At 44.0% G+C, this 21,156-nt stretch overlaps 1 protein-coding gene across 1 annotated transcript in view; it reads right to left on the reverse strand.

The window, feature by feature from the left end:
* The window catches only part of TMC2 (transmembrane channel like 2), a 35,829-nt gene extending 18,791 nt beyond the window's left edge, over positions 1 to 17,038 (reverse strand). The window contains exons 1-12 of the mRNA XM_052794136.1: positions 16,745 to 17,038; positions 16,384 to 16,431; positions 14,058 to 14,388; positions 13,161 to 13,313; positions 10,903 to 10,993; positions 9,904 to 9,985; positions 9,526 to 9,632; positions 7,704 to 7,802; positions 4,011 to 4,153; positions 2,408 to 2,555; positions 1,788 to 1,976; positions 119 to 298 (exon numbers count right to left, since the gene is read on the reverse strand). Of these exons, the coding sequence (XP_052650096.1) occupies positions 119 to 298; positions 1,788 to 1,976; positions 2,408 to 2,555; positions 4,011 to 4,153; positions 7,704 to 7,802; positions 9,526 to 9,632; positions 9,904 to 9,985; positions 10,903 to 10,993; positions 13,161 to 13,313; positions 14,058 to 14,388; positions 16,384 to 16,431; positions 16,745 to 16,790 (1,617 nt within the window). The 5' untranslated portion in view covers positions 16,791 to 17,038. The remainder of the gene's footprint in view (positions 1 to 118; positions 299 to 1,787; positions 1,977 to 2,407; positions 2,556 to 4,010; positions 4,154 to 7,703; positions 7,803 to 9,525; positions 9,633 to 9,903; positions 9,986 to 10,902; positions 10,994 to 13,160; positions 13,314 to 14,057; positions 14,389 to 16,383; positions 16,432 to 16,744) is intronic.
* Between the last annotated feature and the right edge of the window lie 4,118 nt (positions 17,039 to 21,156).

Raw genomic sequence — 21,156 nt, forward strand, 5'->3', positions numbered from 1 at the left:
GACAGGGGAAGTGCCTGCTGCAAAGGGGGTGATCATCGCTGCTGGCTGCAGGGATGGGCCGTGCTCACCCTCGGCTCTGGAAATGTTAGCGAACGTGGCTTTTCGGCTCAGCTCTTACTTTTTCATTGACATCATCCATCAAGGCCAACAAAAACGTGTAGAGGTTCCCAAGGAAGAGTGCGAAGATCCGCCCCAGCTGCCATTTCAGCCCGATGCGGGGATGGTAATTTTCTAGCGCAGCAATGGTTTCAAACAGTGGAGGGCAAAACATGCCCAGCAAGGACATTACAATTTCAACCTGCCACATGAGGAAAACAAGATTACTGCTAATAGTAACAGCAGCGACTATCTTTCTTTGAGCAGAGCAGGGGGCTGCCAGCAACTGGTTGGAGATTTCTGAAAGATTTATAAAGGGGAGGGAGCCAAAGCAAGCTCAGCTTCTGGCTTTGCTTAGTGTGCAGGCAGCACAGCATCAGACTTCAGGGCTGGGTTGCACGGCTTGCTCTTCCACTTTTGCTGTTATCGCAAAGGGATGAGCTCTGAAGAATTTGTTCCCTGTCAGTTCAGACTCATGAATATTTAGGTTCCTCAAGTCCCTCGTAGTACTGCTTGCATCAGCTCCGAGGTTCTTATTTTAGTTTCGGAGGAAGCTCAAGGCTTGGCTTGTGTGCATAAAGATAATTAATCGATGCTAATGTTTATTTTCCATGTTCAGCACCTTTGCTTTTGCAATAGGCAATTATGGATCTGAATGGAAGCGCATCAAGGACTCCGTTTTGCAGCTCAAGAAAATATGTCTAAGTGGTATTTTTGTTCCTCTGTATGGCGTGAGATGCTAAGTTGTACTATGGTCAATGAGGTCACTGGCAAATCAGCATTAGCTCAGGCATGACTTGCAGTCTCTATCTTTTTTTACAGCCCATTGGCCTGCAGAGGACTGTGTCTGTACAGCTACTGGCAGGCTCTGACTCACAGGTCTCTTTTGTGTCTTTCCAGCAGAGGAAACAGTACCCAGAACTGTATATATTCAGATCTCAAGTTATCACCAGGAAAGTCTCAGACATTAAACTTTTTTTTTTAATAGGATCTTTTTTTCTTTGGGCAAAGTTCACTGAAATAAAGCAGTCTGTGAGAAAGTGCTATCTTGCTAATGTTTTCTGAGGGAATTATGAAAATGCATGGCTTTGAATTTAATTTGGCTTTGATATATAAATACATGATAATGTAGTATACATTGAAATCAAACCTTTCCATAGATTGAAACAGTTGGGGTTTTTTTTGTGAAGAGCTTCAAGATTTGAACTTCTCATTCCAAAATCAGACACAGAAAATTTTTGACAACTGAAATTTTTCTGCAGGTTCTAAAATCTTATTCCCATAATTCAAGATGGATGATAAAGATCTGAGTTTAGCTTTATGTCTGAGCATGGGCATTTCTAACACCCAGAGAGCTTTCTAGTACAACAGAGTTTGTAAGAATTAATATGCAACTTGAGGTAGATTCTTTAGAAAATGGTCCGTGTTGTAAGTGCTGAAGACCCATTGAGTTTTATTGTGATTTATTTTTAAGAGTATTTCCCCCTCTCTGCAGGAGTTGTTAATTTGCCCTAGAAGCTCTCAGTGAGACCAATGTGCTTCCTGGCTAACGTGAGTACAAAGGTACTGAAGGGGACTTCTGGGCCCTGGTAGGGAATCCCTCTGCCTTGGATGCTGTCCTCAAGCTGCAGCAATGATTATGCTGCTGTCCAAGGCAAATTATCACAGCAGAAAACTGGAAGTTCCCTTACCTCATTTCTTTCATACCACCCAACATTTTGCATTTTGGAAAACGTCTGGGAGCGTTTCACCACAAAATAAATGAGGTAGCCGCTCCCGCACAAGCAGCATATGATGAGGATGTTGGCCAAAACCCGCAGGAACCTCCTCAGGTGGATGTTCTCATCCTTGTTGCTTTCTTGCTCGTCTACGATAGACTCCTGAAAAAACAGGGGTGCTCACAGAATTGGAGCGAGTATCTCACAGCATTGAACCTCAGGCACCATCAGATGTTTTTCCACCCTATGCTATTCTGGCTATATTGAACATGGTAGTTTGTGTCAAGTTCAAACTAAGCTTCATACACGCATCCCAGTTTGACTGAAAGGCATCAAGTGGCAGATGGCCTGCTGTGTCCCAGGGGAATGTGGTGGGGGAGTTGCACTCTGAAGTAGAACAAATTTTTTTCATATCCTAAAAAGGGGGTTAGAGTGACCCAGGGCATGGGAGCTGGACCTGCCATGGTTCAGCACCATATCCTGTTCGTACAGAGAGGTGCTTTACAGGTACCCAGATTTCCCCTTAAACCTCTGCCACGGTAGGGGCTGGGAGCATCCCCAGAAGCAGGCAGAAAAATGCTGGTTAGGGTTACCTTGAAGCTGGTGGTGATGGATGCAAACTTGTTGTCTGCTGTCTCTGGGTTGCCAATGAGGTAGTCCCAGCTGGTGAACATTTTCCAGCTGAAAATGAAGTTGTCATCGTCCCCGTCTGCTGTACTTTCATTGGCATTGCGTGCCATCCTGTGTAAGGACATATGTGGTGACAAGGTCAGATAGACACCACCTGAGCCACTGCATGTCCTTCAGCTTTGCAAAGCAGCGCTGGTGGCTTGGGATTGCTGGTGGGTAAGGAAGGAGCAGGGTAACTGTTCTCGGGGTTTGGGCGCAACTGTCTAACATGTGCTGTTGGACTTCAGGTTTAAGGAGGACTGAACTTAAGGAGGGGTCTTCAGGGCTATGCAGGTCTTGTATTAAAAACAGTAATGTAGAAAAAACCTAGCATAGGTGATTAAAGCAGGTTAAGGATTGCTTCCACCAGCTAATGCATGAAGAAAGTCTATTTACAGCACTTCTGGGTCCTAGGGTGCAGTATATGATTATGGCTACCTTTAGTTAGTTAAATTTAGTCAAAAAACACTGGTGCTGTCCAATACACCCACTGCAACACAAAGTTTTAGTGAGACTTCAGTAGCTGCACAATGCTGGAGCCAAAGAGCTTCCAGCAAGTCATGCAGGGAGAGAAAAAGGATTATTCTTGTTAATCAGTGTAGGAGCAGATATGGCTTCTGCTGTTTCTTCTCTACTATTTGATTCCTGAAATCCTTCTGTAACTCCCACTAGAGTTCCTAGCACCAGTCCCTCAAGGAAGGTGAGACAACAGTTGCTGCAATTTCATGGCAAATGTACAGCAAATCCCCATGTCCCACTCCAGCCAAAGGCTCAAGAGGCCCTTTCTGCTGCACAGCAATAGAGCCTGTTTCAGCAGCGCTACAAATCTATGGGCTTATTCTTTCTTGCAAAGGAAGGAAAACCTTTGCGTGGTGTGCCCTACAGGCAGAGACAAGGGGTTTTATTTTTTTATGTTTGGCTTTGCAGAGATCATCTCAGCAGTGAGAAGTGCCTCGGCTGCATCCTCGGTGCCCTGGGGATGCTGCAGGGGACTCACCAGTGCTCAGGGACAATGCACTAGGGGCACAGAGATTGGGGCCCCACTTTAAAACTCCACTGATTGGTTTGGGGATGCAACAAAAGCAGTCTGGTAGCTTCTGGCTCTTTTCTGTACACCTCGCACCACCTGTGTGACTCACATTGGCTTTCAGGAATGGGTTTTTGCAATGAAAATATGGGAAAAAGAGCCTGTGAAATTTACTGTAAGTAAAATCATCCTTCATGTACAAAATCCACCTGTTTGAGGGCCCTGTAGTAATGTTGGAGGAAGGGTTAAAGCGATCCAGAGAGGAGGAGGAGGAAGAAGAGGGCTGGAGAAGGAGGTGGGAGGGTTCAAAATAATGCATGTGAGCACATGGCTGAGCCAGGGGACTGCCCAGGTCCATCCAGCCCGCCAGAGCCAGGGGTGGTGAGTGAGCCGTCCAGTCAAGGCTGGACAGAGCCATGAGCCATGCCCATGGAGGGGAAGCCAGCTCCAAGACACATCCAGGTGGATTTTGCAGAGAGGGCAATGCCAGCCATACTTACGATCTTATAACAACCATCAGGCTGTAACCGAATACGCTGATCCCAACCATGAAATATGCCATCGGTAGCCTGTATTTTAACCAGCCGATGGTCCGCTGGTTGTTGTAGTAGCCATAAAAGAGCGCCGAGTATTTGATGTAGCCCTGGAGAAAAAGCAAAAGCAAACCTTTGTGTAAGCTGTGCAGCTTTTCTTCTGAGGGAAAGAGGTTTCTGGTGAAAACTGAAGATTTAAAACAAGGAAAATCAACTTGGAAAAATTCTTAGTGTCTCATTCGCAGCTGTTTTCTGCCCTGTCACCTTTGCGAGCCATCCTCCTAAGAGCTTATCCTCCTAAGAGAGGGAGAAGAGGGAGAGCACATCAGAGGATACTGGCTCAAAACTAAAATGTAGTTTTTATCCATCACTGTTTCATCCCTCCCAGAAAAACCTCCTTATTGCTTTGTGGCTGTAGCCCACCTCCTTCTCTAAGCCAGTATGAAACACTCAGATCTTGTAGAAATGCTGTAGCAATGGGGTTTCCCACCATGACATGAGACTTTTCCTTTCAGCTAGGAGGCAGCTGATGCTTGGTACCCTGCAGATGTTGCTCCTTTTACTGGCTACCACGTGCAGAGCAAATATAACTAAAGACTAAAATCAAAGCGTTACTTTCCTGTGGAAAGCAGAGCTCAGATACAATATCAACCATGTTGTCTCAAGTAGATTTATTTTTTGCTGTACAAACTGTTGGGCATTCAATGAGTGTGCAGATCTCCTAATCTGCATTAGCAATCTCTCCCTATTTTTCTGTCATATCTCATTCAAGTTGATGTGTATCATTGCATATTGTACTTCTCTATTTTTTGTCTGTTGTATTTCAGCTCATAAATTAAGTGTAGTTAACTGGTCTGGCCATGATAGTTGAGCAAGCTCCCCTCTGATCAAGCCTTTAGAAAGACCAAAATTTAGACATAAATTGAAGCTCGTATCAGAGGCTGTGTAATGGATCTTGTTTAGAGACATTGAATAATTTACATGGGAAGGGACCTCTGGAGGTCATCTAGTCAAGCCCCCTACTCAAAGCAGAGCCAATTTCAAAATTAAGTGCTGTGGCTCAGGGCCATGTCCAGCTGAGTTTTGAAAATCTCCAAGGATGGAGATCCCACAACCTTTCTGGGCCTCTCTTCCAGTTGTTGACTGCCTTCATTTAATCAATTAGACTAAGCTCCCCCAAAGTGCTAGGTTTTTTGTTCCTAAACTAACATAAAGCTTTGGTATCCCTGGGTGCCACATTAGCCTTGTGTTTGCCCTGCACAAAGCGCAGTCCCACAGGTACAGGACAGCTCTGCACATGTTTCTTCCAGTGCTGCTGAGCCACTCGGGGAAAAGCAGCAAGTCGGCAGCTGGCACAGCTGCTTGGGGCTTTTAGCGTGTTGTGTATAACGTGTGCTGAGGAGGTGTAATCAAAAAACCCTCATAAAATATAAAGATAATATTCTTAGAAGGCACTAGTTAAGTTTTTTTCTCAGGTTGTAATCCCAAAACTTTGTCTTTCTGATTCATCAAATGGTGGGGATGGAAAAATGAGCTTATCTGCCCACATCATCCAGTATGTTCTTTAAACTCCATTTGTGAGACATGGTGTCTGGTGTCCAAGTGAGATTTATTCCTTTCCACTCCTCTAGAAATCCATGATTTGACCTCCTTGCTGCCAAAGCATACATTTCCCTGGCTCCTCTCTCTTGAAATGTATTTTTCAAGATCATAGTATTGACTCTTCATTTTATGCCTGCTCTGAAATATGTTTCCGCATTGCACGTCTCCTGTGGACCACGCTGGAATAAGCATCTATTCATTTTCTAAGGGCAAGCCTCTGTGAAGGGCTTAATTTGACATCTTCTGGCTGCAGAGGGTATAGGCATACATTGTTGCCCCATCACTGGAGATTGGTTCTCAAGCTTGCATTATTGCTCGCTGGTGTCAAGCAGCAAGGGAGTGGGTATGGGATGGGGACCTGTATGGCAGAGGGGTTCAGAAGATCAAGCCCCCGGTGATGGCAGGGAAATGTAGATGTATGTACCAAGCCACAGGCAAGAGACTGGCTGGCAGGTCGTAGTAGCTAGCCTTTCACGCAATGGTACAACATCATCCAAGAGCAAATTTCCTTACTGTTATGTGTATAGTTTATGGTCTCCCAGACAAAATCAGCAGCTGCAGTTCAGCAATGCTCCTGCAGGGTTGTTTGTTTTGTTTTTGGTTTGGGGTTTTTTGTTCGTTTTGTTTTGTGGTTTTATTTTGGGTTTTTTTTCTGGATGAATATGTTTAAATGCTGCTTCTTGTATCTTTACAGTGTGCTGCTCAAATGAGTTTTTCATTCAGTGCAATGTTATTCAAAATGTTGCTAATTCAACTCTGAATTTTGGATTCTGGCAAGTGGGTGAAAGTGCTGGGAGAACAAGAGCTCGAAGGATCCTCAGCAGAAAATGGGTGGTGAATGAAGGTCTGGCCCTGTCAGGTTCCTGGACACACCAGTATTTGAAGCCTTATTAATAAATTCATTTAAATAATCTCACTTACATTAAAGTAGTGGCTGGGTTTTTTTTTAGTTAAGGAAATTTTGATGGGGTTTATTACAGAAGGACTGGGTCCCACGCTTGTAATATGTGGGCCAGCGCCAACAAGCATTTAAAAAGTATTTCCAGAAGCAGCGGCTTTGAAAGTCAGATTCCAAGGTATCAGCCACAGCAGAACCTCTTCACCCCCTGCACACATCTTTTTCTTTTTTGGGCCGTACCCTAAAAACACTTAAGCTCCGGCTGCCTGGTTCAGAGCAGCTCTCATGTTTCACCTGCGTCCTGGCTGCCTTTCTAGTTAGAAGTAAAATGGATCTTGTGCATACAAAATTTTTTGTTTTTTTCAGAATAAACTTCTACATTATGAATGTGAGATGATGATATAGATTTCTACAGATTGTTCTATGTAGATTTAAAATACAGCAGAAATATATTTATTGGGTGTTTTTTCCTCTGAAAAAGGATCCTTTTTTTGCCTGACTTTACAAGGCAACCCTGTGAATGTGGTTTAAGTGAGTTGCACCAAGCTCATCACTCGGCAGTTTACATATAGTCACCTGCTTCTACTAGTGCTCATAGAAAAATCTAACTCAGCTTCTTGTGCTTCATGGATAAAAATACTGTGTAGATAAAAGGACATGGGGTTCCTAAATCTGCTTTAACTTCCTTCAGTGTAGAACTGTGTAACTCCACCAGCCTTAGTGGATTTTACTTTGTCCTGTTGCACCTCATTGACCACAGACAGACACGTTTTGGGTGGTGTTAGCTAGCCGTGTTGGGATGTGATATGTCCCCTTTGGAATAAAAGTGCATCTGCTTTGTTCCTGCAAACTTGAGAACTATATGTCTGTGTATGTTTGTGTGTATACACACACACGTGTGACATACGCCAGCCAGCACATTTGTATATGGAAGTGGTTCAAATCCACATGCAGGTGCCTGCATGTGCACATGCTGTTTTGGCCAGAAATCTCTGAAGATCCACAAAGATTTCATGGCAGCAGGTGTCTTCATCTTCTGGAAGAAATAGGCGCATTGCTGGTTTATCTTGGAACAAATTCATCCCTGTAGTGCCGCTAACTTCTGAAGGGTTTTAGGAGATGTTCAACTGATCTCTTATGATTAGCGCTCCTGTACTTACCTCAAAATCCCAAAGAACTGAAAAATCCATAGCTGTTGCTTGTTCAGCCCGGGGTACAGTTTTCCTTGGCATGCTCCCATATGGCATTCCCATTAGGACCTGATGAACATTAATAACAGTGATGCACGTATAGTATAATACACTGTGCAGTTTTTTTTCTTGATGAGACCCTTTTGGTTTGCTTTTGGTTGGTTTTCTTTTTCATTGATTTTAATACATATTTTATTTCTTAATACCAGAGCAGCAGTTTAAAGTATTTAGAATTAATTTCACCCAAATAACCAGAGGACTTCCCTTTCCCTGGTAACATCCATTGCACAGGAAGTATTTTGCCAAGGAACTGTATCCCTCAATGAACAGCTCCAGTTTAAATGTCCTTAATTTAGCAAGAAGTTCTTTGCTTGAACTTCATGGGTCTGATGCAATAAAAGGATTAGCTTTATCTATTTATGCAGGACTCCTCCTTTGAGAGAAGTCAAGAGCACCGGGTTGAGCTTGCAGTATGTTTTGTATTATATAGTCTTGAATTGAAAAATGATCTCAAGGTGAGGTGAAGGGCAGTTAGGTTTGGACAAAATGATGCAAAGAACAGTTTTCATGGCACAGCCTCTCCTGATGGCACCATGCAAAGCAGGTCTTGCAAAAAGTCCAGCAGCTATTGAAGTCCAGAGAGAGAACGTCAAGGGCTATGGAGACTTAATAACATATTTACAAGCAGACTCTGACTGGTGCCTATACCAAAATATCTCATTAGCATTCATAGCCTAGAAAGGTCCTAGCATATAATCTATCACTTATTTTTTAGGGCTATCTAATTAATTTCAAAGTCATTTATGATTAAATGTTTATTACCCAGCTACTCTCCGTATCGTAACAGCTCAGTAGGCAATGAGTAACAGTATGCATACTTTAAAGATGAAAGCTGTTTAGTCTTCTACCATATGCATAGTTCTTAACAAAATACATTTGTATTGTTCAGTGCTAATGGTTACGTCTCTTCATCCTGGGAGGAAACAGAGTTTTTACTTTCAACAGTGTGAGCAACCACATTAAGGAGAACAAAAGCACGGTCCTCAGGAGAGACTCCATGCTGCATTTTTTCTCCATAAAAATCTGCATTGAACCGAACAGATGCCGCTGTCTGCGGATTGCACAGCCTTTAAAGACTGCACTGAGTAATTTAGCCAGAGCTGTAATGGCTACATTAAAAAATTCTTCAATAAACGATCATATAAAATTGGCTGTGAGATTCTTTTCCTTCTCCAAGAAGAGCGAGAAATAGAAAAACTAAAAATAAAACTCTTCCTTGTGAATCATCTGAATTAGAAGTACAGAAGAGGGATATTTCCCAAACAAATGTTAGTTGGCAAAGTGCTGGGTAATTGTTTGTTCCTTCCCTTGATGGCTCCTCCTGTGGGGCTGTGCCCCTCGGAGGGCCCAAAAGGGGGGGGTTCTTAATCGCTTTCAGAGCACTGCCCATGTCTTATGGCTCTTGCAGACCTGAGCGTGTACCTAGGATTCATAGGTCATGTTTTTTTCTTTAGTCAACACGTAAAACTAGCCTTAAATTAGGGTTTTGAGCTCCTGTTTTAGCTGCTGGATGGGCAGGATCTTTGATAGCATTTTAGGTCTCCTGATTTCAATCCGACTTTTGCTCCTGTGTCAGTAACAGCCTTTTAAGTTGTGCTTTGTAAATAATTGCCCTTATGCATTTCATTTTTCTAAGGCACTGCCTGTTAGAAGACACTTGTTTGTGTTATCAATCTCATGTTTGTGTTAAGCGATGGGCAAGATATTACTGAAAGGACAGTTAAGTGCTTACCTCTGGAATTATAACCAGTCCAAATATTAACCCAAAAAGGACAAGATTCATTCCATACATCCACCGCAGAAATATGAAGTAGGAAGCAACTGAGGAGCCAAAGTGACCTTAAACCAGAAGACACTTCATGGTTAGGAGTTTAGGAAGATTAAACTGTCCTCAGCAAGACCCGGACCCCTTTAGCCTCAGGTCTCCCCAGTGTGTTGCCCAAGACCCTCCCGACAGTGCCCAACGCTGATGGAGACAGCAAAGCCTGGACCTGCCTGCTCCTCGTTCGGCACTGGTGCCCGGGGCAAGCAGAGACCGGGGACCAGGGAGCTGAAGGCAAAGCTGTCTTACAAAATGTCTTACTGCCACTGCACAGCAACTTCCACTTACTCTCCACTTCTTTTATCTTCATCTCCCAGGGTATGCACTGGGTTTTAAAATTGTCAAAGTCTCTCTTAAATTTCACCCATTTCTGAAACAAGACAACATTGTGGTGAGCAGAGAGGTGTGAAGAGGGAGGCTGCTTCATCTGCAGGGCTTTCTGATGTCAGGGTTTGGTAGAATTGCTAGGAGTGGGTGTAAAGTCCAAAGCAAAAACTCCGGTCTGGGTTTGGTCTTTTGGACTATTTCAGAAACTACCTTCAATCCCCAACCCCCCCAACCCTAAGTGTTCATTATCTGAGTTTTAACCTTCCCAGGCTTTTGGAAAGCTGCAGTTTTGCTAAGAGTTTACCGTATTATATAGGGGTGGAAAATTCAGACCTAGCTCTGGATTGAAAGAATTGATGCAGAACCAACTCCATTTAAAACGAAATTTAATTTGATAAAATACTGAGCTTGAATCCTTCCTCATTGGACCAGCGGCTAAACTCCCATTGATTTCCTCATCTCAGGCCCGGCTCTGTTTTTCACTTCTCAATATAATCTCCATGACAACATGCAACTTGGCTATCAACTTCAGTCTTAAAACACAGAGTCATCATTCTCCCTGTTATGTCTCCATTGCTGGGGAAGATGAAATTTTACACAAGTCCACGGGGCAGCGCAAGAGGTTGGCATGGCCTCTCTCCCCTTTAGGGGTACCTTGTCTCACAGATCAAGGTTTTGGAGACTGCAACCAGAAAGCTGTGGTTTTCCCTGCTCCTGCAAACCATTTCTTGCTTCAGGGAAAGTCGCAATGAGATTCAGGTGGGGGGAAATTTCCCCCTGTTCTTTCTGTAATAGTCATAGATTTGAAGCTGCTAGAATGTTTTTGAATGCAGGCAGGAAGTTTTATTCTGATTTCCTGGTGTCTCTTTTGCTAAATACAGGTTAATAAACTCTGCCAAAAATGCGCTGAATACATAACCAGGTATCCAAGCTTCTCCCTGATATCACTGCAGCACTTACCTTTGCCATCATCATCTTATATGCGTAGAACTTTTTGCCCTTCCCTTTTCCCAGAGCTCCTTCAAACTTCTCTACAAAAGCTTGCGCCTCCCTAATTGGAAAATAAACAAGCAGGTTATTGAAACAGCAAAGGGGTCTTTAGCTTTTCACTTCTGCTTGCACTGGTGGGAAAGCAGCCATGCTCGTGTGAAGGTGGGGGTTTGATCTCTCTCCACACCCCACGCTGCCTCTGGGGTCCTGGCTCCTATCTGCTAGTGGTGTTGCTGTGCCATGTCAAGCTCGCATGCCCACCTGGGGCTAGCTAACAGGTCCCCAAAGTACTCATGGTCATGCAGAGATGTGTCCCAAATCTTGTTCCACATTTCTCCCTGGGTGTAGACCAAAAGCCCGCCTGTTTCTCTCGCTTCAGAGCTCTCCCACCCCGGCATGCCTGCTATAACTTCTCTCTCCTGGTGCATTGGTCAAGAAGAAAATAACATTGTCTTGTGAAACAAACTCCAAGAGGATGCAGAATTTCCCTCCATGAACACTTACCTGGATAAATATCAGAGATGTGCAATTGGATACTCTCAGTGCCAGAGAACTAAGCGTACACTAGTCAGGAGTAAAATCAAGCTGCAAACTGAAATTAGTTTTAGACTAGGATTTTTAAGGGACATAGAGAGAAAAGAACCTAGGTAGATGCTGTTAGAGTATGCTGAGTTTGTGAATAAAATTATATTGTATATTGGTGTTGCTAATACACCATGAGAAGAGATTAAATTTCAGGAGTTGGGAGGTCCTTTGCAATCCTAAGCCTTTGGGAAAGATGAACTTCTACTTAGTAGAAATAGTTGGCTAGTTCAGCCCATAACCTGGGGAAAATCACCTGTGACTTTATTTGCAAACCTAAAGTGAGATTTCTAAGTCTTGAAAATATTGTTTCACTCTCTTTGTGTTTCACATTCCTCATCTGTGCAGTGGGGCTAATAATTTCTTGTCTCAGGGTTGAGTTTGTGCAGCCAAAATAACTAATGAATGTACAGCACTCTGAGAGCCTTTCTAGAAACCCTTGCACAAGCAGTGCAACAATTCTCTTTAGGTTCATTAGAGGGTGGTAATGATTGCCATAGTTCAGGGATAAGATGAAAGGATGGAGGTATGTTATCAAACATGATCCTAGGCAGAATTTTAGCCAGGATCCTACACCAAAGGGAAAATATGTCATAAATAATACTGCTCTGCTTTTTTTTCTTTTCTTGCAGAACTTTGGACCTTTAGAGTCATAAGATTTTATTTGTAATGAGCTCAGGCTCATAGCATGCCTGTGAGAGAGCAAAGCTTCTTTAATACAGTTTCCCTGTATAGATCTTTACCCAGATTTTTAGAAATAATTGGCAGTGTTCAAGGCTCCTGATTTTAACGGAAGATGGAGCAGGTCTTGGCCTTCAGGGTGTAAAAGAGAAGCAGAGACACACGGTGACTGCCAACCTTCACAGACTGGTCACTGCAGCTCTGAGCAGCCTCTTGGCAAACACGGAGGGGGGCATCACCACAACCCACGGGGCTGTCCATGCCTTGCAACGCTATTTTGAAAGCTCTCCCAGTAGAAAGGGGGTTCAGAGGATTTTTAACCAATAGAGCTGGGATTTGAATCATTGTCTTGACATGGGAATGGTTTGTTATGAGCTGTTCCCTGTTGACCTGTGGGTTTTGATTTCCCTGGTCTGCCCTGCCCCATAGCTCCCCATTGCCCTGCACTAAGGGGTCTCTGCAGGTGCCTCAGTTGTTCCCACATTCAGTGTGGGCTGGGTGGCAATATTATCTTTGCTCCATAAAATTGTGCAAATAATACAGCATCTTTTCGAAGCAGCCCGGTATCAGGAGTGTGAAGTAACATGGCACTTTGCAGCTCTGATTTCTGGCTGACAATGGGCATGAATAAGCAAACCAGGGCATAGAGTTTGCTTTAACAAGCAGCCTGAGAGTAGTGAGTCATTTGGTTTTAAATACAAGGGTAGAATGACCTGGCCACGGGTATCAGTTGAACAGATTTGCACCTCATCTGTTCTTTGGTTACAGAGGCTGAAAATCAAATTCCACATTTTAACTCTCAGCATTTAAACCCAGACAGGCTGGCCAGGCTCTGCCGGTTGCTTTTTCTGAGACAAGGGTGTTAGAGCAGCAGCAGCAGCAAATAGGCAATTTCTAGGAAGGGCAAAGTTCATCTGACAGTCAGCAAAGACCCCAGGGGTGTGGGTTCCTGGTGTAATGGTTACCTGAGCACTGAGAGCTTCTTCACCATCCTCCAGGGCTTGTTCCTCATGGTGGAAATCAGTTTTTTCTTTTGCTCCACCTGCTCCATCAGCATCATGAGCTCTTCCTCTGACAGTGACTCCTCGTCGGATGAGTTGGAAGAAGCAGAAGTAGTACTGGGAGAGACACAAAATAAAGGGCACAAACCAGAAAAACTCGCAGGAGTTTGAGGGAAGGTCTTACTTGGGGTGGGCACAGCACCGCTGGCCCCAAGGATCCCGCTCTGATGCGGGCACAGTCCCTCACCATCCCCTGGCTCAGTGTGATGCTGGTGCGGCCCCTTCATGCTCAGGGCAAGGCTGCTGCCAGCCAGGATAATGAAAAGACGATCACGCCCCACCATAACTCGCCCGACATTGTGCTTCAGACCACACTTCGGCTGCAGAAGCATTGTCTAGGGCTGCAGCTGGCTCTGGAGATATGTTTTTCACGCCTTCAGAGGGAAATGGAAGATACGGGGAGAAGCAGAGGGTTGGGACAAGCAAGATTTGGACTTGAAAACATGAGAGATCCATTTTAAGCTGAATGTTTCCATAGACCAACCAAAAAAATGTGCCCAGACTGGGGTTGCTCAAGCTGTCTTGTTTAAGAGTGCTTTTCCACCCCGAGCTGTAGGCGCTAGGACTCCACTACAGGCATGGATCTGACCCTGGCTGAGAAACAGTAATGACAGAAGACCTTGGAAGCAGTTTGGTTGTGTGGCATTTTCCACTACTGTTTGCCACTGCTGTACCTCTTTTGGGAGAGCAGTAACTTATTTGCAGTCTATTGGTTTTGCAGTTCTGACCCATACGACACTGGCATGTCGATCCCACTGCCCGTCTGACACAAGGCACCGTACTCAGGGATTGTTTAATTACCTGTTTCTCCTGTCTTTCTTCTGTTTGTTCTCCCCCTCCTTTGCTTTCCTGTTTGTTTTCTTTTCTTTGTTTTCTGACTCCTTTTGATCTTTGGTAGGAGCCTTTTTGCCTCTCTCTCTCTGCTGGCTTCCTTCCTCTCCTGCCTGTTTTCCATCACTGTTTTTTATTTGGTAGTTTTTTCTCCTAGAAGCTCTGTTTTGTTGGCTACAGCTGTCTTCCTCTTTTCTCTCTTCTTCTTTGTCTTTCTCTTGCTTTTTCCTTTCAAGTCTGCTTGCTCTGCCAGTTTCCCTGAGGGGCTGTTTCTTAGGTGTCTTGTCCTTTACATCATCTTCTGCAAGGTATAAAAAAGAAGTACTTTGGGAAATCCATGCTGGCAAAATAAGGATTCCTCAGAAAAGTGCAGGCAGCCAGGATGCCTGATGCAAACCCCAGTGAAGTCAGTGAGAAGATGCCCGCTGACCTCGGTGGGCTTTGCTTTATGCCCCATCCAAGAACCACATCCAGCTCTTCAGTTATGCAACTCCTATTTAAGATAGTCCGGCTCATTTTAACACATCAGTGACTTACACGTGACCATAAGAAAATTGGAAATTAGTTACAAATACAAAAACCCATCCATCAGAGAGGACAGGCAGATATCTTCCCGACCTGTAAACACACCAGAGCAACGGAAACAGAAGTTGCAGTTGGTTATACACTAAGTAGTTTGCTTGTTAGTGCAATGGCCTTGAAAGATGTTTACTTTCCAAGGCTGGGGATGGAGGTCTTCTATTTATAGAGAGAAAAGGTGCAGCTTAGGCAGCACCCGGTTTTGTTTCTCTGAGTTTTCTTTTATATAGGAAGGTCTATATCCAGAGAAGAAAAAACCAGATAGTCTCTGATGCACGTTTCATTCTTACTGGCACTGCAAACTAAAAACCTCTTTTGTCCAGAAGTCAGAAGTGCTTCCAGTTTAAAGGACTGAAGTGGAGCACGATTTAATTGTAGAATATTATGGAAAGGGGAAAACCACATTCAAACCCCCCAAGCTTCTCCATCCCTTTTACCACCAAGTACATTAAAATCAATAGTAAGTTTTCCAGAGTCTTTTGGCTTCTAATTTTCCAAAATTTCTGGCTAATGAAAATAAAGTGTTCAAACAAACAAACAAACAAATTTGTAATTTTGCCATTGATTTTTTTTCCCCAGGGTTGGAGAAATGGAAGAAGAAAATTGTTCTGGAATGGGACCCAGAGTGAAAAATGAGCGAGGAAAATAGAAGCAAAAAGTATTTGATTATTTGAATTTTTGTTTTGGTGAAAAGTTAGAAATTAATAACAAGCAAATAGTTTTTGCTTGCTAGTGGTAAAAAATTAGTAGGTGTTGGTTGTCACACTTGTCACTGGGAATGAGAAGGAGCTTTCAACTCATTTCTCAGGAGCCATTAGGTAGGTTTCAGTTACTGCGTAATGGTCTATCTCAGCTGAATTTCAGTTAGTGATTTAGGTCAAAGGACCACCTACCCTCTTTGGGATAATGTTCATTTTGGGCAGCCAACACCATGATTTTCATTTGCAACCTGTCAAATATTAGGTTAAGTGTGGAGCATTCTTTTATTACTTTTATCTTATTGCCTTGTTTGCCTGTATGGAAAAGGTGGATATGATTTAAAAGAAATAATCCCAGTGATTTGTTAATTACTTTTTCATATTTTATGGATCGTACAGACACAGTTGTGAACCATTTCTGGAGTAGCATCTACATTCATATCACCTATGCTGTGCTGTTATGATCTTACCTCTTAGCTACGTCTCTTTATTTAGTGTTATAATCCTACCACTTAGCTATTCCTCTTTATTTACTATACATAGAGGATTAAAGCTGTTTTTAATCCTGTCACTGGCTCTTCCCGACTTTCCTCACAGCCATCAATCCATTTTCATTTTTATCTTCTCATGGCTGTGAGTAATCAAGATACCAGTGTGTTATGGTCTAAGCAAGCATTACAAGGAGGGCAAGCAGGACCTCACTGTGGTGCGGAGCAGTTCACAGCCCTGCATCGAGTGGTGCTTTACTGCGATGCCTGGTTTGCTAGGGGTGACTGCCAAGGGATGGGGGCTCCGATAGCCTCCTGCACTAGGAGTGTGGATGAAAGGGGGCAGACTGCTTAAGATTGGTGGTTTACGTATCAGTAGTACAAGTCAAACCTCAAGGGAAAAATCTGCTTGCTTATAAGCACCTCATGAAATGGTTTCTGTTGTAGAGTGAGCCACAAGCCAGAGAGGAAAAGAAAAGGTATCACCTCTTGTATTTCAAACAAGACCGCGTATTTTAATCTCTACATTACCTTCACTTTCTGTGTCACTTTCGACTTGTCCATCAATCTCTATTCCAGCTGCAAGACAAAGAACAAAGAGTAATTGCATTTGTTTCTGGGATTTACACACGCGATGCTTTACACAGCTAGTCCTTAAGTGCCAGCTGAGCTTGGCAGAACATCCCTTGTTGATTATACACTATATTCTTTTCCTACAGTGGTGCTCTTAATATTTACTTTAGTTTGGCAGATTGAAAAAAGTTCCCTGCGTGAGCAAACTAAAATTGCGTGATCTTTGACAGATGCAAAATGGTGTGCTTGGAAAGTCTCGAGACGTTTTGTCAAGTATTTGGCAGCATCCAAACTGAAATGGTCTCATAGTGATACCAACCATCTTCCATGATGACTTGTAAAGCACATTTCTTTTTCTTCCCCATGACAGCCTCCCGTCTTTTGCACAGACACCGTAGCTGCTATGCAGTGCACGGACACCCCAATCACAGACAGGTTACTCTCTCTTCCAGTGCCCATAAGCTTGTCTCCTTGGCATTGCAGACAGACGGGCACGTCCAGCCGTCGGTGATGTCTTGCTTGCAAGCCATGTGGGCAGGGGAGGGCAGGGAGGGGTGGGAGAGGCAGGGAAGACCCGGGCTCTGCCTCAGCCCACCCAAGCGCTTTCCCTTCTTCTCCCTTCTCCCTGTGAAAAAAGCACCTGTCGGCATTACATTGCATTTCATTATTTAAACATGAAGGAAAGCCCTTTGGTGGGCACTTGGTGGTATCATATGAAACACAGACACGAGTCACGTCTGGTTCTGACATAAGCATGTGGCTGGAGGCTTTGAAAGGATCAATTTTCTTAATGCCATATTCTTTACTGACCTGCATCAATCTGTGTAACCTTGTTAGTCATTTTCCTGCACCTTATTAAACCTCTCAGTTGGTGACCCCTTGGGGCAGGACTGTGGGTCATCTTTTGTCCTCCATGTGTGTCCTTGTAGGGGACTCATGAGCTAATAGATGCAGCAAGGAGTCAGGAGTCAGGACACCAGGATCTCTCTTTCCTTTGCTCCTTTATTCTATGTGACCTTTGCATACTCATTGCACTTGCTGGTAAAATGGGATAGATTTTCCTTCTAGGTGCTCTGAGGCTTAATTAATTAATGTGAGACCCTCATTTGGAAGGTCCTTTAGTACCACAAAGTATTGTATTGCATGCTGCAGCTTGCAGTCTTCCGATGGGCCAAGAACAGGTTTGTCCAAGCAACCTCCGGTGGAAAACCTGCAGCATCTGTCCCAGCTGTAGCTTCCTCGCAGAGCTTGTGCATCCCCCAGTGCAGGGTTTCTCCTGTGGGTTGCACAAGAACACTTTCCCAAGAGGAAAGCTTACCCCCACATCATGTCTGAAATCTGCTGTGGACCCCTGGCTCGTGCAGGTGTCCCACATGGGGGACTTGGTGTGGTGACAGTACACAAAGACTTTTTTCCAAGTGTTGGTGAGGAGAGTGTCAATTCCCCCCTTCCTTCCCAAAAGAGAGAGGAACGTTGTGGAGATCAACTTGAGGCTGCTGCCACCAGCGACTCTTGCAGATGAGTCCTGCTCTGGGTCAGGTGCAGCGCCCGAGGAGGTGCCAGCCTGAACAGGAGTCTCTCTGCTGCTTTTTGCTCACTGAATTTTTGTCCAAAGGCACCTTTCAAGTATTTTAAGTCCAATCCAATGTATCGTTTGATCTGCCTTTGACTTTAGCTCAGCTTGCCTGAGCTAAATACATAATGTATGGTATGTGCCCATACATTATTAACAACTCTAACCCTACAAGTTCATTACACAGGGCATTTTCACTGTGTGTTCCCCACACCAGCGGGTCTGACTGGGACTGAAGACAGCAGTAGTGTTTTTTGAAGGTCTTCCCAGTGAACAAGTTTCACCTATAACCTTATGTGTCAACATGGTAGGTTGAGAAGTTGTTCCAAACGTGATCACTAGGTCATTGCATTAATACTGCTCCAGGCAAAACAGGGCAATTTGCAGTTGCTGGAGGCTACTGGAACAGATTTTCTGCAGGCTGCTTCAGTTGCCTCAAGCCTCAGCCCTAAGCATCAATTTTCCAAACAGAGGATCTAGGGACTTAATTTTCCATGTTAAATGAAAGCCAGGTTTCTGGAGATTCAGGTGGTAAGAAGCAAAAGGGGTGTGGATGCCCATCACACCCCCACAATACCATGCTCGGTGCTGGCACTGCTTCTGCCTCATGGCACCCTTCTTCGCCACCAAGGCATACTCAGATGCTGTTTGCATGCTGAGGGTATGTTCATGTGAGGGTCTCATTGCCAGAGTTGAATGTCCTGATTTCTACCCCACCACGTGGTCAGTAATTCACCCATCATCTGCACTGGAGGTGGGGCAGCCACAGGCTTCAGACCTGCTTGTGCCACTTGGCATGCCCATAGGTGCTGAGTACACGATTTTGAAAAATGATGGGGAATGCAAATTAATTTTACTACCAAAATGTGCGGCCGGGTAATACCTCTGTCTCCTGCTCCGAGTCAAAATGCCTCTCCTTTGATTTTATAATCTGTTCACAGTGGTGGCGGCAAGACAGGATGTTTTGATGGCAGTCACAGGGGCCCTGGGCACTCCTTGCCACATGGGGGGAATGAGATCACCCTGCACTGTAGGAGGGGGTGATAGCTGGGTGGTCTCAGCATACAGGACAGAGCAGGAATGGTAGCTGCAACATTGATTTATTCATGGGGAAAAAAACTTAAGGTGGGATATTCTACAAATTGCTGTATTTGAAGTAAGAAAAATGTACTTCCACATCCTTTTGACACCTATCTTTCTTTGATGGTAGAGGGTGCTTCATTAAAGGAAACATATATACAAAAATGTTGCCACAAGCCCCAGGCATAGCAGGCCTGGGAGAGCGATGAGACATCTCGTGTGCCGTGAGACAGGTCACACGCGAGGACTTTCCGTGTCTGTGTGCATGCATCAAACAAATGGCAGATCCCGAAATAGCTCCGGGTAGGGCTTGCATAGCTGTACAATGGGGAAATGCTGCCATTCTTCAGCACCAAGCACGCTGCTGTCCTCAGCTTATGAGCCTGATTTTCCTAAGAGGATAAAGTGTCTTGCAGGGTTTACGATTCCTTAGGATTATGGATAGGGGGAGATTAATGGATTAGTCTTTTACCTCTGAGTTATTCCACACATGGTATGAATAAGTAATGCACAACCACGAATCTAGCTATTACTTATGTAAATGTCAGACTTTATACACAGAGTGTGAGCAATTCATAGAGTTGTAGTGCTAATTTTTTTGTCCTACACTATTTAGTTTGTTTCTTCTTATGTTGGTGACTAATGGTATATAATTTGACAGTTTTGAATTTTAACATATGAGGACATGGGACGTCTCACACACCTCCAAGTGTTAAATAAAAAGCAGTTGTGTTATGGAGAGAGGGTAACTGAATCCTGGAAGCACATACAACATGCTTCTAAATGCTTAATGAGCTAGTGTTTCTCCCTTTCTTGCTTTCTGATTAACATAGGGCTTTAGCTAATTAATCCATGGATTACATTTATTCATCTCATCTATAAGTAATCTTTACTTGAGAAGGTTTTTCAGTAATAACAATAATACCTGACCTGTGTGTGTATATTTTGATGAGTGTCTAAAACTTGCAAATTGCCAGAGCCAACTTTAATGATATATCTGAGACAGACATTGAAAAGTTAGAGATCAGTTCCCAACACTGACTCGGTTCTGTTGGACTGACTGTTAAAGAAAAGTAAATTTTTTTTTTAAAACAACATAATCAAGTTTCTCAGGCATGCTTCATAAAACTGGATTCAGCTCAGCTGTGATCCAGCCTGGCTTTTGACCAAAATCTGGGTTTAACTTTGCAAAAAAAAAAAATTTCTGGCTAAGCCATGGAAGTCCAGCATGGGCTACATGTTAACCTGAGCATGTAGGTATGCAGAGGTCATCCTTGCCCTCATGTAATCTCTGCAATGCTGCAGTGTTTCTCTGTACTTTGGTACAAGGGTCTGGAGTGACCTCCGACAGAACAGCACGGAAATGCTCAGAAAGTAAGGACCCATCAGCAGTGTTCACTGCAAACACGTGGGAAGACAGTCTCATTATTTTAACATAATCTGGTCAAGAAATTTTGCAGCTTTTTGCAGTTACTGAAAGTAACCCTCTGGCTCAAATCCAGAATGGTGGGTCTGGACTATGGCAGGAGGCAGTAAAATGGTGCCAAATACATGTCCTGTGCTGTTTGTGCAGCATAGGCATTAGTTACTTGTAAGGACGATGCTGTCCCACTGGAAGAAATTGCGCGAGACTAATCTTGTGGTGTTCGGGATGCTCAAATCAGCGCCTTGCCAGCTCGTGCTTTGCCCATGGAAATAACATTTATCTGAATAATTCCAACCCAAGATGGGGAGCACAAGGTCCTGGGAGGCAGAGCTATTGCTTTTTTATTTTTTTCCTGTTGTAATTTCATAGTTTCCCAAAGAAATTTCATTTCTTTGGCTTTCACTCACCTCATGCCTCAAGGCGTAGCTGGGAATTTCCCAGGAAGGAGTGCAGCAAACTCTGTACATGCTGTTAGTCTGTGTTTTAGTTGAAGAACAATTACTGCCAGAGGGCTGCTAATTCAGGGGGCCTGTCAGGAAGAATTAAACCAAAACAGGGGGAGGATGTGCACTGGCAGGTCTTGGAGGTGTGCCAGCTTGGAGAGATACCTCTGAACGTCAGATCAATCATAGGGTGCAGCCCCTCAGCCTTC

This window comes from Harpia harpyja, chromosome 1 (assembly GCF_026419915.1).
Source record: "Harpia harpyja isolate bHarHar1 chromosome 1, bHarHar1 primary haplotype, whole genome shotgun sequence".
NCBI classification, from domain to species: domain Eukaryota; kingdom Metazoa; phylum Chordata; class Aves; order Accipitriformes; family Accipitridae; genus Harpia; species Harpia harpyja.